Here is a 16,245-nt window from a genome sequence, read left to right on the forward strand (position 1 = left end):
CATGTGATTTTAGTTTTTGTACCAGTCTGGTACTTGCGACCTTGTCAAACGCCTTACTTAAGTCCATATAGTAAGTAGCCTCACAACACCAGGTTAAAGTCGAACAGGTTTATTTGGTAGCACGAGTTTTCAGAGCGTTGCCCCTTCTTCAGGTGAGTGAAGAGTTGTGTTCACAAACAGGGCATACATAGACACAAACTCAATTACAAGATAATGGTTGGAACGTGAGTCTTAACAGGTAATCAAGTCTTTACAGGTGCAGACAATGCGAGCGGAGAGAGGGTTAAGCACAGGTTAAAGAGGTGTGAATTGTCTCCAGCCAGGACAGTTAGTGAGATTTTGCAAAGTCAGGCAAGTCGTGGGGGTTACAGATAGTGTGACATGAACCCAAGATCCCGGACAGAGTACCCTTCATCGTCCAATACTTCCCTGGAGCGGAGAATCTTCTCCGGAGCCTTCAACATGTCATCGATGAAGACGAACATCTCGCCAAGGCCATCCCCACACCTCCACTACTTGCCTTCAAACAACCACGCAACCTCAAACAGACCATTGTCTGCAGCAAACTACCCAGCCTTCAGGAGAACAGTGACCACGACACCACACAACCCTGCCACAGCAACCTCTGCAAGACGTGCCAGATCATCAACACGGATGCCATCATCTCACGTGAGAACACCATCCACCAGGTACATGGCATATACTCTTGTGACTCGGCCAACGTTGTCTACCTGATACGCTGTAGGAAAGGATGTCCCGAGGCATGGTACATTGGGGAGACCATGCAGACGCTACGACAATGGATGAATGGACGCCGCTCAAAAATCACCAGGCAGGAGTGTTCCCTTCCAATTGGGGAACACTTCAACAGTCAAAGGCATTCAGCCTCTGATCTTCGGGTAAGCATTCTCCAAGGCGGCCTTCACGACACACAATGCAGAATCGCTGAGCAGAAACTGATAGACAAGTTCCGCACACATGAGGACGGCCGCAACCGGGATCTTGGGTTCATGTCACACTATCGGTAACCCCCACGACTTGCCTGACTTTGCAAAATCTCACTAACTGTCCTGGCTTGAGACAATTCACACCTCTTTAACCTGTGCTTAACCGTCTCTCCACTTACATTGTCTGTACCTTTAAGACTTGATTACCTGTTAAGACTCGCATTCCAACCATTATCTTGCAATTGAGTTTGTGTCTATATATGCCCTGTTTGTGAACTGAACTCTTCACTCACCTGATGAAGGGGCAACGCTCCGAAAGCTCATGCTACCAAATAAACCTGTTGGACTTTAACCTGGTGTTGTGAGACTTCTTACAGTGCCCGCCCCAGTCCAACGCCGGCAACTCCACATCATGGCTTTCAGGTGTGTACACAGTAAGAAGTCTCACAACACCAGGTTAAAGTCCAACAGGTTTATTTGGTAGCAAATACCATAAGCTTTCGGAGCACTGCTCCTTCGTCAGATGAAGTGGAAATGTGCTCTCAAACAGTGCACAGACACAAAGGACTTTAACCTGGTGTTGTGAGACTTCTTACTGTGTTTACCCCAGTCCAACGCCGGCATCTCCACATCATTTCAGGTGTGTGACAGCCTTTGACCGGGAAGTAACAGTAAGAAAAATGTCTAGCGAATCTGTAAATTCCGAAGATTTTGGAAAGAAGAAGTGACACAGAGGGAAGATTGCATGGGCAGAACTCTGTTTACATGGACCCTGCTGCCTGTGGACAATTGGTTAAGTCCTTGAAGGAAAGGGACTGGAATTCAGCTTGGAGGAACTGTGCAGCAGGAACTGGGACCATATGGACATTCACATTGCTTATCAGATTCATGAGACAGTCTTTGTATTGTCTACGCTTCCATGTGTAATTTATAGTTCATACATATAATCCATTCATATATATAATCCATTATTAAGGACTTTATAGCAGAGCATTAGAAAGCAGTGGCAGGATCAGACAGAGTTAGCATGGATTTATGAAGAGGAAATCATGCTTGATAAATCTGTTGGAATTCTTTTAAGATGTAACTAGTAGAGTTGACAAGGGGGAACCAATGAATGTGGTACATTTGGACTTTCAGAAAGTGTTTGACAAAGTCCCACACAAGAGATTATCGTGCATGATTAAAGCGCATGGGATTGGGGGAAGTGTATTGAGATGGATAGAAAACTGGTTGGCAGAGAGGAAACAAAGAGTAGGAATTAATGGATGCTTTTCAAATTGGCAGGCAGTAGCTAGTGGAGTGCCACAGGGATCGGTGCTGGGACCCCAGCTATTCACAATATATATTAATGATTTGGATGAGGGAACAAAATGTAACATCTCAAAGTTTGCAGATGGTATCAAGTTGGGTGGGAGGGTGAACTGTGACGCGGTTGCAAAGATCCTTCAGAAAGATCTGGACAGGTTGGGTGAGTGGGCAAATCAATGGCAGGTGCACTATAATTTGCATAAATGTGAGGTTATTCACTTTAGGAGCATAAACAAGAAGGCAGATTACTACCTGAATAGCTGTAAATTGGGAGAGGCGAGTGTGCAGCGGGACCTGGGTGTCCTTGTGCACCAGTCGCTGAAGGTAAGCATGCAGGTGCAGCAGGCGGTAAAGAAGGCAAATGGCATGTTGGTCTTCATTGCGAGAGGTTTGAGTACAGGAGCAGGGATGTGTCGTTGTAATTATACAGGTGAGGTCACACCTAGAGTATTGTGTGCAGTTTTGGTCTCCTTTTCTGAGGAAGGATGTTCTTGCTCTCGAGGGAGTGCAGTGAAGGTTTACCAGGCTGATTCCGGGGATGGCAGGACTGATGTATGAAGAGAGATTGATTAGGTTAGGATTGTTTTTGCTGGAGTTCAGACGAATGACGGGGGGATCTCATAGAGACTTATAAAATTCTAACAGGAGTAGACAGGGTAGATGCAGAGAGGATATTCCCGATGGTGGGGGAGTCCAGAACCAGGGGTCACAGTCTGAGGATGCAGGGTTGGTCTTTTAGGACCGAGGTCAGGAGACATTTCTTCACCCAAAGAGTGGTGAGCCTGTGGAATTCATTACACAGGAAGTAGTTGATGCCAAAACATTGAATGTATTCAAGAGGCCGCTGGATATAGCACTTGGGGTGAATGGGATCAAAGGTTATGGGAAAAAGCCAGATTAGGCTATTGAATTGGATGATCAGCCATGGTCGTAATAAATGGCAGAGCAGGCTCGAAGGGCCAAATGGCCTCCTCCTGGTCCTATCTTCTATGTTTCTATGTTTGAATATCAACCATGATTTGCCTGTTAATTTAACCTATCTTCATTCATAAGCTAAGTCCTTCATCCCAGGAAGCAGTTGAGTATGTTTATGTGATGTTGATCCTGATTCGTGTTAAAAGGTACAAAAAATGAAGTCATGTCAATAAATTTCTTCACATGGGGTAGTTCAGTAAATGTGGTTCTTTTGGTTTACAGATTCCAGGGGGAATCGTAACATGGATAAAAAATCCTATGGTGTTATTTTAAAAATGACAGAGGGAATTCTCCCCAATGTCCTGGCCAATATTTACACCTCAATCAACATCACTATAAAATAGATAAACTAATTATCATTGGATTGTGGATGTGTAGGAACTTCCCATCGGCAAACTGACTGCTCCAGGGGGAAGTGATGGCCTAGTGGTATCGTTGCTAGACTATTAATCCAGAAACTCAGCTGATATTCTGGGGACCTGGATTCAAATCCTGCCATGGTGGAATTGGAATTCAATTTTTAAAATTATCTGGAATTAAGAATCCACTGTGACGCCCATGTCCAATGGTTAAAAGAAAATGCTTCCTTGTTATAACACTAAGTACAAATGTACTTCATTGGATACAAAATGAAGCATCCTGAGATTGTGAAAGATGCAATAAACATGGCAAGACATTTTTTTCCCATGTCACCTCTGGTTCTTTTGCCAATGTGGAGATGCCGGCGTTGGACTGGGGTAAACACAGTAAGAAGTTTAACAACACCAGGTTAAAGTCCAACAGGTTTATTTGGTAGCAAAAGCCACACAAGCTTTCGGACCTCCAAGCCCCTTCTTCAGGTGAGTGGGAATTCTGTTCACAAACACAATCAAATATGCTCTGTTTGTGAACAGAATTCCCACTCACCTGAAGAAGGGGCTTGGAGCTCTGAAAGCTTGTGTGGCTTTTGCTACCAAATAAACCTGTTGGACTTTAACCTGGTGTTGTTAAACTTCTTACTGTCTTTTGCCAATTACATTGAATCTGTGTTTTTTTATTTCATTCATGGGACATGGGCATCACGCACCAGCATTTATTGCCCATCCCTAGTTGCCCTTGTTCAGAGGACAGTTGAGACTCAACCACATTGCTGTGGCTCAGGAGCCAAATGTAGGCCAGACCAGGTAAGGACAGCAGATTTCCTTCCCCAAAGGACATTAGTGAACCAGATGAGTTTTTCCTGACAATCAGCAATGGTCACCAGTAGATTCTTAATTCAAGATTTTTTTTTATTGAATTCAAATTCCACCATCTGTTGTGGTGGGATTTGAACCCAGGTTCCTAGAACATTAGCTGAGTTTCTGGATTAATAGCCTAGTGATAATACCACTAGGCCATTGCCTCCCCTTGATTGTATCTCCTGGTTACTGAGCCAACTGTCTGTGGAAACAATTGCTTTTCATCTACTTTATCCAAATCCCTCAAAACTTAGCAATTTAGCTGTTTCAAAGTGCAGCTCATTAACATACACAGCTTTTCCAGGGAATCTGCTCCACACATCCAGTGCTATGTAGTGAAAAGGAATTAATATTTGGCTTGGCAAACAGCTCACATTCTTGTGAAAGCTGTATTGGTGCAGAATGTTTCATAATCACAGTGAACTGTGATTACAAGAGAAAGTGTTTTGCCACAAGGACAATTCACTGAAAGGAAAATGGTGCAGATTAACCCTTTTGGGCAACGACTGTCGTTAGGAAGTTGCAGATTTCAGAAATAACTTATTAATGTTTCACTGGTCTCAGTTTACCAAAATGATCACAAGGTGAAATCTCCTCCGAGCGAACACCTATTACCCACGATCCCAAACATCTGCCAGATTCCAACAGGGCGGCACGGTAGCACAGTGGTTAACACTGCTGCTTCACAGCTCCAGGGTCCTGGGTTCGATGCTCAGGTCACTGTCTGTGTGGAGTTTGCACATTCTCCTCGTGTCTGCGTGGGTTTCCTCCGGGTGCTCCGGTTTCCTCCCACAGTCCAAAGGTGTGCGGGTTAGGTTGATTGGCCAGGTTAAAAATTGCCCCTTAGAGTTCTGAGATGCGTAGGTTAGAGGGATTAGCGGGTAAATATGCGGGTGTAGGGCCTGGATGGGATTGTGGTCGGTGCAGACTCGATGGGCCGAATGGCCTCCTTCTGCACTGTAGGGTTTCTATGGTTTCTAGAACAAAACATGGGCTCCTTACTCAGCTCCCCTTCCATTTTATTTCACTTTTCTTCTTACTCATGCATAGGATGTGGGTAAGACCAATATTTATTCACCTTGTGAAGGTGATGGTGAACCACATTTTAATTCATGGGATGTGGGTGTCGCTGGATAGGCCAGCATTTACTACCCATCCCTAATTGCCCTGGAGAAGGTGTGTAGAGCTGCCTTTTTGAACCGCTGCAGTCTCTGAGGTACACCCACAGTGCTGTTAGGGAGGGTGTTCGAGGATCTTGACCATCGACAGTGAAGGAACAGCCGATATATTTCCAAGTCAAGGTGGTGGGTGATGTGAAGGGGAAGTTCCAGGTATTAAAACAGCTGGTTTCCAAAAATATCATCAGAATTTCCAAACTTGCTTCATGCTAGTGGAAAAATCACGTTGGCGTCTAACCCTTTTGGAAAAAAGTGACATGCGCAAGGGGAACCTCAGTTTGTTCGCGACTTCAAGGTGAAGGTGATTATTTTAGATTTCTTTTATTTTAGACAGAATACAGACACTGACAAAGCTAACAGTTCTCGTTCTCCCCGTGTCTGCGAAGGTTTCCACCGAGTGCTCCGGTTCCCTCCTACACCCCAAAGATGTGCGGGTTACGTTAATTGGCCATGCTAAATTGCCCCTTCGTGTCAGGGGGATTCACAGGGTAAATACGTGGGGTTACGGGGATAGGGCCTGGGTGGGATTGTTGGCGGTGCAGGCTCGATGGGCTGAATGGCCTCCTTCTGCACTGCAGGGATTCTATGATCCTAGTAGGGAGAGGGATAATAACTTACCCACATATTATTGCACTAAGAGATTTAAAACAAGTAACTATGATTTTAGGACATATAAGTTGATATTTTAAGTGCATTTCAAAATATTTTACTGTGGTTAAACATTTCAGACAATGCTAGGTACTCAAAGGCATCATGAGCAAGTTCAATAGTTTAGAGCCGAAGCTATGGGAATCTTAATTAGCGAACCCGTATCTGGGAGATCATTATAAGGATACATGTTTTGCAACCTTTTGAATAGTTGGTTCGCAGCCCAGACATAGATTCAGCATCTCCCTGAACACGGGGGCAAATGTCTACTCAAACTTGGCAGTGAGTCAGTGGGCCACTTCCATTGGCCCTATAAGGGCCAATGAAACAGGGAAGTAGTCATAGCTAGAATAGGAATAACATCCGCTTAGTAATGGATGAATAAGAAACCATTATGCTGGAAAATACTCAGCAAATAGGTGAAATAACTGACAAAGATTTATATTGATCTATAGGCATTAAATGAAATTACTTTTAAACTAATGTACGGCGGAGAATCAGATTATGAAAATGTATAGTTGACCTGTTTGTTACTGATAGCATGAGAAGTTATTCAAGCGGTCTGGGTATTCTGCATTTGAGACCATCAATATGACTTCTCCCACTGATCACTGGTTTTTTAATAAAGTTTTACCTTTATACTGTGACATTGGTTTCCTGAGTATATCTGCCACCTCGTTGGAAGACCCAGCTAACACAAGGTGAGTGCAACATACATAGCTTACCCGCCATAGTGTTGCACTGATCCTGTTGCACTGATCACCACTCTGCTGGGCAGACCAGTTTGTACCCTCCAGCTCGATGCCGAGCTGGTCTTTATGGACAGCACTGTGGTATCCTTTTAGAAATCGATTAAAAAGGTGAAATATTGAAAAAAATAGCTGGAGAGTGAGGTAGGAAGCAGGAGACAGAGACTGGGAAATGGCTATGCCCCCAAGTAACTCTCCCCTGACCCCACCCACTCCCCCAACCATGCCCCCAACCCCATCCCCCCCCCCCACCCACCCGCCAAACCCCACACCATGGGGCCGGAAGTGTGGAATGGTTTGAAATTTCAGACCAGTCCTTTAATTTGCTCAGAGGAATGGTCTGTCTTGTTGTGTTCTTTTTTTTGATGTGGTACAAATTATTTTGGGGACACACAGGCAAATGAAATTAGAATTTATTATTAAAAGTTTGCAAAGTTCCGAAATGAAGCTCTCACCATTTAGGAGGGTGGATTTGTGCTTCCTGTCATTAGATTCTGCACATGCTCTGATGGGTATTGGCGGCCATCTTTCACGGCCATCTTGTGCTGGCTGGACGCACGGTGTACAGTTAACTATTGTTCTGCTTCATTATGCCACCCATGCCCAGTGGAAAACACCTTCAGCTCAGAAGGTTGTGTGGCTGCAATCAAATGTGGAGATTTTGAGTAATCTCTGATACATCGCCACGGGAGTTTCTGCACTGTTGGTGAGGCTGTTTTACAGCTGAGAAGTTAACCCCTGCCTGCCCTCGCAGGTGAATGAAAGATCCCACAGTACTCTTGTACAGAGAAAGAAAGCTCTCCACAAGATCCTATCAATATTTGACCGTCAACCTTGAAAACAGATTATTCGGTCATTGTCACATCTTGTTCTCTGCAAACTGTTTGCTGCATTTCCCACTTTACAGTGACCCTCCTCCCAGCAATCTGCTGGCTTTCACTCCAGTTTCATTGAATGCTTTATCAATGGGAGCCACCATTTGTGATTGTATCCTTGTTGCAAATACACATTAACTGTGTATTGGAGGAAAGTAAGATCCAATTTCATGCATGAGAAACATTTGCTACCAAAACAGACATCCAAGGCACCCCTAAAATTGGCATGAGGTTCTTTGCATATACTTTAGGGCTTAAACCTCTTCGGCTGTCTTGGCTCAGCAAGAGGTTGCCATCGAAAGAAGATAAGTTTAATTAAGGCCTCACTGCACCTTAAACCCTGGATCTTCACAAAATAACATGCCCTAGCATCTGAAATTGAATTGAATTATCAATTAAAATCAAATGACTACAATTAAGTTCCCAACTTTGAAATATACTTACATGCATCTCCAATTGTCTCAACCTTGTAGACATCATGGTTATCAATGATAGCATCGAAGCAGGTGTACAGTCTGTTGAGAAAATCCACCACCTGGTAAGGGGTGCTAGCACTGGACAACATGGTGAATCCAACAATATCACTAAAAGGAGAAAAGCACATGAGAAACCTGGCTCAGAAACTAATGTTTTAAACTGAAACAAAGGTAATTACAAAGGTATGAAGACTGTGTTGATTAACGTAGACTGGATAAAAAGGTTGAATAGAAAACATTTAAAGAGGTATTCCATAGATCTCAACAACGAGCTATTCATTAAGAAATAAAGCCTCTAACAAAAGGATGAACCAACTGTGGCTAGCTAAGGAAGTTCAGGATGGTATCAAATTGAAAGAAAAGGTGTGCAATGTTGCAATGATTCCTGGTAGACCCGAAATTTCAGAAAAGTTTAGAAACCAGTAAATGATGGTGAAAAATAAAAAAGAAAGATATGAGAACAAACCAGCAAGAAATATCGAAACAGACCAGTTTCTACAAATATATAAAAAGGAAGGGAGTAGCTAAAGTCGAAGAACTGGGTTATGTTCAGGTTGGCAAGCTGCAATTAATGAGTGTACACAGTAAGAGTTTTAACAACACCAGGTTAAAGTCCAACAGGTTTATTTGGTAGCAAATGCCATTAGCTTTCGGAGCGCTGCTCCTTCGTCAGATGGAATGGATATCTGCTCATAAACAAGGCATATAGAGACACAAACTCAAGTTACAGAATACTGATTAGAATGCGAATCTTTACAGCTAATTAAGTCTTAAAGATTCAGACAATGTGAGTGGAGAGAGCATTAGGCACAGGTTAAAGAAATGTGTATTGTCTCCAGACAGGACAGCCAGTGAGATTCTGCAGGTCCAGGCAAGCTGTGGGGGTTACCGATAGTGTGACATGAACCCAAGATCCCGGTTCAGGCCGTCCTCATGTGCGCAGAACTTGGCTATCAGTTTCTGCTCAGCGACTCGGCGCTGTCGTTTGTTGTGAAGGCTGACTTGGAGAACGCTTACCCGAAGATCAGAGGCCGAATGCCCGTGACTGCTGAAGTGCTCCCCCACAGGAAGAGAACAGTCTTGCCTGGTGATTGTCGAGCGGTGTTCATTCATCTGTTGTCGTAGCGTCTGCATGGTTTCCCCAATGTACCAATGTGCCTTGGGATGTCCCGAGAATTCTATGATTCTATGGTTCTACATGAGGACGGCCTGAACCGGGATCTTGGGTTCATGTCACACTATCGGTAACCCCCACAGCTTGCCTGGACCTGCAGAATCTCACTGGCTGTCCTGTCTGGAGACAATGCACATTTCTTTAACCTGTGCCTAATGCTCTCTCCACTCACATTGTCTGGATCTTTAAGACTTGATTAGCTGTAAAGATTCGCATTCTAATCAGTATTTTGTAACTTGAGTTTGTGTCTCTGAATGCCTTGTTTATGAGCAGATATCCACTCCATCTGACGAAGGAGCAGCGCTCTGAAAGCTAATGGCATTTGCAACCAAATAAACTTGTTGGACTTTAACCTGGTGTTGTTAAAACTCTTACTGTGTTTACCCAAGTCCAACGCCGGAATCTCCACATCATTAATGAGTATCACAGGGATCAGTGCTGGGGCCTCGATTATTTACCATCGATATGAATAACTTGGATGAAAGGACTGACTGTATCATAGCCAGATTTGTACATGATACAAAGAAAGGTAGGAAGCAAGTTGTGATGTGGGTACAAGGAGCTTGTAAAGGGATACAGATAGGCTGAGTGAGTGGGCAAAATATTGTGGAGATGCTGGTGTTAGACTGGGGTGGGCACAGTAAGAAGTCTCAAGAAGTTTAATCTGGTGTTGTGAGACTTCCTACTGGGCAAAATATTGACAGATAATGGAGGATAATATAGAAAAATATCAGGTTGTTCACTTTGGTAGGAAAAGTAGAAAGGTAGAACATTATTTAAATGGAGAGAATCTACATAATGAAGGAGGAGCGCTCCGAAAGCTAATGGTATTTGCTACCAAATAAACCTGTTGGACTTTAACCTGGTGTTGTTAAAACTCTTGCAGTGCAAGGGGTCAGGGTGTCCTCATACATTCATTACAAAAAGTTAAAATGCCAGGACTGCAATATCACTTTAAGTGAATATGCAAATGACATGCCATCGAGGAGCTGGGATATAAAGGAGAATGTGTACAGATTAAGTTGCAGCTGTTGCTGTTGTTGCTTGCTGAATCCCTGGGGTCGACCTGAATGCTGAGCTACCCTGTAATATTTCTGTATCAAACCTACTTGTAGTTCACCAATCCAGTGTGCGTGATTTGTGAGTTTGTGCAGAGGAATGCAGAAATGCAGAATCCAGTCGGCACAGTAAGTGGGCGGCACGATGGCACAGTGGTTAGCACTACTGCCTCACAGCGCCAGGGACCCGGGCTCAATTCCGGCCTCCGGTCACTGTCTGTGTGGAATTTGCACGTTCTCTACGTGTCTGCATGGGTTTCCTCCGGGGGCTCCAGTTTCCTCCCACACTCCAAAGATGTGCGGGTTAGGTTGATTGGCCATGCTAAATTGCCCATTGGTGTCAGGGGATTAGCAGAATAAATAAGTGGGGTTATGGGAATAGAGCCTGTGTGGGGTATGGTCAGTGCAGACTTGATGGGCCGAATGGCCTCTTTCTGTACTGTAGGAACTTTATGATTCTATGACTCGATGTCATTAGGAATGCAACTTGCAAGGGGGATGGAGTATAAAAATCTTGCTTCAGCAGTACAGGGTGTTTATGAGACTATCTAGGACACTGTGTACAGTTTGGGTTTCCTTATAGAAGGAGGGTAATGCTTGCTTTGGAGGCAGTTAAGAGAAGATTGCCTCTCTGATTCTTGGGATGAAGGGGTTGCCTTTGAAGAGAAATTGAGCGGGATTTTTTAATGTCTTCATGGGATGTGGATGTTACTGGCAAGGCCACCATTTATTGCCTGTCTGCAATTCAGGCTGGTGTGTGACTCAGAGAGGAATCTCCGCGTGGTGGCCTTCTCTGGCATCTGCAGCACTTGTTCTTCTAAATGGTAGAAGCTATGGGCTGGGAATGTGCTGTTGAAGGAGCCTTGGTGAGTTGCTGCAGTGCATCTTGTAAATGGCACACACTGCTGCCACTGTGCGTCAGCAGTGGGTGGTTAAGTTGATGGATGAGCTGCTTTGTCCTGGATGGTGTTAAGCTTTTTGAGTGTTGTTGGAACTGCACTCATCCAGGCAAGGGGAGAGTATTCCATCGCACTCCTGACCTGTGCCTTGTAGATGGTGGACAGGCTTTGGGGAGTCAGGAGGTGAGTTACTTTCTGAACAACTCCCAGCCTCTGGGTGAACATATACTGAGAGGTTTAGAAAAGTGAAAGATGACTTTATTAAAGCATGTCAACTGTGAAGGAGCTTGACAGGGTGGAGACTGAGTGGATGTTTTCCTGAGTGCAGGAATCTAGAACTAGGGGGCACAGTTTCAGAATAAGAAGTCTCCAGTTTAAATGGAGATGAGGAGGAATTTTTTCTCTCAGAAGGTGGTTAATATTTGGAATGATCCACCTCGGACAGCAGTGAAGGTGGAATATTGAACGTATTCAGGGCTGAATTGTACAGTTTCTGATCGAGAAGGGACTCGAGGCTAAAGGGAGGCAGGCAGAAACATGGAGTTGAAGCCACTACCTGGTCAGCCTGGTGATATTATTCACTGGGGTTTAGAAGAGTGAGAGGGGATCTCATAGAAACTTATAAAATTCTAACAGGGTTAGACAGGGTAGATTCAGAAAGAATGTTCCCCCCAATGGTGGGGGAGTCCAGAACTAGGGGTCATAGTTTGAAGATAACGGTTAAACCTTTTAGAACTGAGGTGAGGAGAAATTTCTTCACCCAAAGGGTGGTGAATGTGTGGAATTCACTCCCACAGAAAGTAGTTGAGGCCAAAACATTGTCTGATTTCAAGGAGAAATTAGATGTCGCTCTTGGGGCTGAAGGGATCAAGGGATATGGGGGGGAAGGGGGGATCAGGATATTGAATTCAATGATCAGCTATGATGAAGATGAATGGCAGAGCAGGTCCGAAAGGCCAAATGGCCTCCTCCTGCTCCTAGTTTCTATATTTCTATGTTTCTATATTGAATGGTGGAGCAAGCTCAGGGGGCTGAACGGTCTACTCCTGCTCCTATTTATTATGTCCTTCAACTCTAAATGCTGGAAATATTCAGCTGGTCAGTTCTGAAGGTCATTGACTTTCGCTGTCTCTCTCTAAAGAGTTGGTCTGACCTGTTGGTATGTCCAGCATTAATGGTGCCTCTAATGAGGCCTGGGCACATTGAGTGGGTTTTTTTTCATTCATTGGTCATGGGCATCGCTGGCTGGTCAGCATTTATTGCCCTTGTTGCCCTTGGTGGGCAGTTGAGAGTCAACCACATTGCTGTGGCTCTGGAGTCACATGTATGCCAGACCAGGTAAGGACAGCAGATTTCCTTCCCTAAAGGGGATTAGTGAGCCAGATGGGTTTTTCCGACAATCGACAATGGTTTCACGGTCACCAGTAGATTCTTAATTCCAGGTTTTTTTTATTGAATCCAAATTCCACCATCTGCCGTGGCGGGATTTGAACCCTGGACCCCAGAACATTAGCTGAGTTTCTGGATTAATAGTCTAGCGATAATACCACTAGGCCATCGCCTCCCCTATAAGGTAAGATAAATGAGATTCACTCTGCATCTAATTGTGCTGTGTGTGCTTTGGGAATGCTTGATGTTGGAATAGAAAGTGTTTCATTTTTCCCGGCTAAGTTCCCATCAGTTTGCTGATTGTAGAATTCACAGCAGCGACAACACCAATAACAACAATCCCACCATCACAACAGTGAAATCAGATACACAACAGCTAAGGAACATGCCTGAAAAACACCGTAGCATTCGAGTAACTTTGAGCTTGTGAAGTAATCCCTTGACGCAGATCATCAGCTACTTCCTTTGGTAACATACCTGGTAACATATGCAACAGTAGATACATTCAATCAGGTTTTACACAACCACGCACTGTGAATGTTCTGTCAGAATAAAGACAAGGGATTGGATGTTAACGGAGGTATCTTACTGTACAAGAGACAATCAGTCTTCTGTTTCTCCTGGAGAAGATCTTGAGTCCTTTCTGCCACAATAACCTCCAGATGCTTGCTGTACTTTTCCATCTACAAGTAAACAATGGGAGATGTCTCACGTGTTCTATTCGTTAACTGACCGAGATGTGATCAGCAATTGGAATTTTTGTAAATGAAAGTGGACAGAACGCACTCTAAAATATTATGGAATTAAAACTGGAATAAATCAATGGCCCTAATTTGCAATCTGGCTTTGTAACTTTAATCCTGGACATTGATGCAAGGTTAATAAAAATTTGACTTTTTCAGGTTTAAACCCAGTGGCTCTGATGGCGATGAGATGAAATTGCTATTTTGGGATGATGGAAGAAAGATCATTGATGGACCATAGAATTCCCACAGTGCAGAAGGAGGCCATTCAGCCCATTGAGTCAACACTGACTCTCTGAAACAGCATCTTATCCAAGCCCACACGCCACCCTTCACCTCCACCCTAACCACACCATGCATTTACCATGGCCAATACACCTAACCTACACATCCTTGGACTGTGGGAGATAACCGGAGCACCTGGAGGAAACCCATGCAGACACGGGGGGAACGTGTAAACTCCACACAGAGCCAAAGGTGGAATCAAACCCGCGTCCTGGCACTGTGAGACTGCAGTGCTAACCACCGTGCCACTGTGCCGCCCTTCAAAAGACTTTATTGTCTGCAAAGTGCTTTGGGGCAACTCAAGGTCATGAAAGGCCTTGCAAGTTTTTCTGGCTGTCTTTGTATCTACTTTGTATCTCAATTTACTTTGTATCTCAATATGGGAAGGAACTGCCCAATGCCTGAAACAGAAGCTCCTCCATTTCCAGCTCTGATGCCCCTCGGCTTGAAAAGGACAAAGTTCAAACACATCGAAAGAGGTTTACAACAATTCTGATGGTGCGTTTAAAGAACTAAAGCAAACCAAGTTGTTCAAGAATAATGACTTACCAAATTCATCATCATGTCAACTGGGCTCACTTTGTTGGGATTCATTTTCTCAAGCATCTTCTTAATCTGCTCAAAGGTTGGCCTCAGAAGTGGGTTGTGTGCCCAACACTTTTTTATCAGCTTTAAACAAAAGAAAGAAGGTTGCATTAAAACTGCAGTTTGAAATTAACAACGCATTTATAGCTGACAATTTGGACGGAAAAGGGGGGGAATTCTCCCATGGTCCTGCTGGCAGCTTCAATGGTGGACGGGGAGGGTAGAATTCAGTGAGTGTCCAAAGATCGGTATTATGCCGGTGTGACTTTCTCACGGGATCTTCCCCTGGTGTCCGCCATTGTGGATTGGGAAACCCACTGGATGGAATGCAGCAAACTGATTTGCACCTCACTAATGAGATGCAGGTGAAGACCTGACCAGAATATTGCCTCCATGTCCGATTCCCCACGATGCCAGCGGGAAAATACACTGGTCCAGAATATGTGGCAGCACCGAGGCACAGTGTTTAGCACTGCTGCTTCACAGCACCAGGGACCCAGATTTGATTCCAGCCTTGGGTCAATGTCTGTGTGGAATTTGCACATTCTCCCCGTGTCTGCGTGGGTTTCCTCCGGGTGCTCCGGTTTCCTCCCACAGTCCAAAGGTGTACGGGTTAGGTGAATTGACCATGCTAAATTGCCTCTTAGTGTCAGGGGGACTAGCTAGGGTAAATTCAGGGGGTTATGGGGTTAGGGACCTGGGTGGGATTGTGTTCGGTGCAGACTCAATGGGCTGAATGGCCTCCTTCTGCACTGCAGGATTCTATGATGTCTAGAACAATGTGGCATGCGGTAGTCAGCACTCATCTGAGAAATGCCTGGGGTTGCCTCCAAAGCTCGGGGTGGAGGCCACCAGCAACATTGGACCACAAAACCCCACAGCAGGGAGGGTCGGTGGAGCATCGACAGGCGGATTTTCCAGATTCAATGTCATCGAGGATTTCCTAGCCTCAGAGTGTTCCCGGAAATCAATTTTCTTTTTCCGTGCTTTTGGGCTTCTTTTCAATTTGGCGCACAATTGTGATGGCGGGACACGTGGCATCATGCCCGCTCTGCATGGAATACGGTGCTAAACCCTAGGTACGTAATTAATGGAGTTGGGGCTGGAAGATACGGTGTGGTTTCCTCCCGGCCTCAGCAGCGGGAAATGCTTCCCATTCCCGTCACCGCCATGGGACTTAGACCCTGATTGGAGAATTCCACCCATAGAGTCAGTCAGAATTCTGTAATTCATTTGATTTGATTTGATTTATTATTGTCACATGTATTATTACAGTGAAAAGTATTGTTTCTTGCGCACTATGCAGACAAAGCATACCACTCATAGAGAAGGAAAGGAGAGAGTGCAGAATGTAGTGTTACAGTCATAGCTAGGGTGTAGAAAAAGATCAACTTAATGCGAGGTAGGTCCATTCAAAAGTCTGATGGCAGCAGGGAAGAATCTGTTCTTGAGTCGGTTGGTATGTGTCCTCAGGCTTTTGTATCTTTTTCAAAACGGAAGAAAGTAAGCGGCTGAGGACACAGCTTTGTGGGGTACTGGTGTTGAGGATGATCATGGAGGAAGTGTTGTTGCCTATCCTTACTGATTGTGGTCTGTGAGTTAGGAAGTGCAGGATCCAGTTGCAGAGGGAGGTGCCGAGCCCCAGGCCACAGAGATGAGTTTCATGGGAATAATGGTGTTGAAGGCTGAGCTGTAGTCAATAAATAGGAGTCTGATATAGGTGGGAAAGGAGTCTG

General features: G+C 44.6%; 2 protein-coding genes across 2 annotated transcripts in view; both read right to left on the minus strand.

Annotated features, from left to right (window-relative positions):
- Positions 1-16,245, minus strand: part of LOC144497572 (mucolipin-2-like) — a 411,267-nt gene that overhangs the window by 180,958 nt on the left and 214,064 nt on the right. The window lies entirely within an intron of this gene.
- The window catches only part of LOC144497789 (atrial natriuretic peptide receptor 2-like), a 76,893-nt gene that overhangs the window by 22,331 nt on the left and 38,317 nt on the right, over positions 1-16,245 (minus strand). The window contains exons 17-20 of the mRNA XM_078219226.1: positions 14,474-14,593; positions 13,486-13,579; positions 13,286-13,373; positions 8,345-8,484 (exon numbers count right to left, since the gene is read on the minus strand). Coding sequence (XP_078075352.1) covers positions 8,345-8,484; positions 13,286-13,373; positions 13,486-13,579; positions 14,474-14,593 — 442 coding nt within the window. The remainder of the gene's footprint in view (positions 1-8,344; positions 8,485-13,285; positions 13,374-13,485; positions 13,580-14,473; positions 14,594-16,245) is intronic.

The sequence above is a fragment of the Mustelus asterias genome, chromosome 8 (assembly GCF_964213995.1).
Source record: "Mustelus asterias chromosome 8, sMusAst1.hap1.1, whole genome shotgun sequence".
In the NCBI taxonomy this organism is placed as follows: domain Eukaryota; kingdom Metazoa; phylum Chordata; class Chondrichthyes; order Carcharhiniformes; family Triakidae; genus Mustelus; species Mustelus asterias.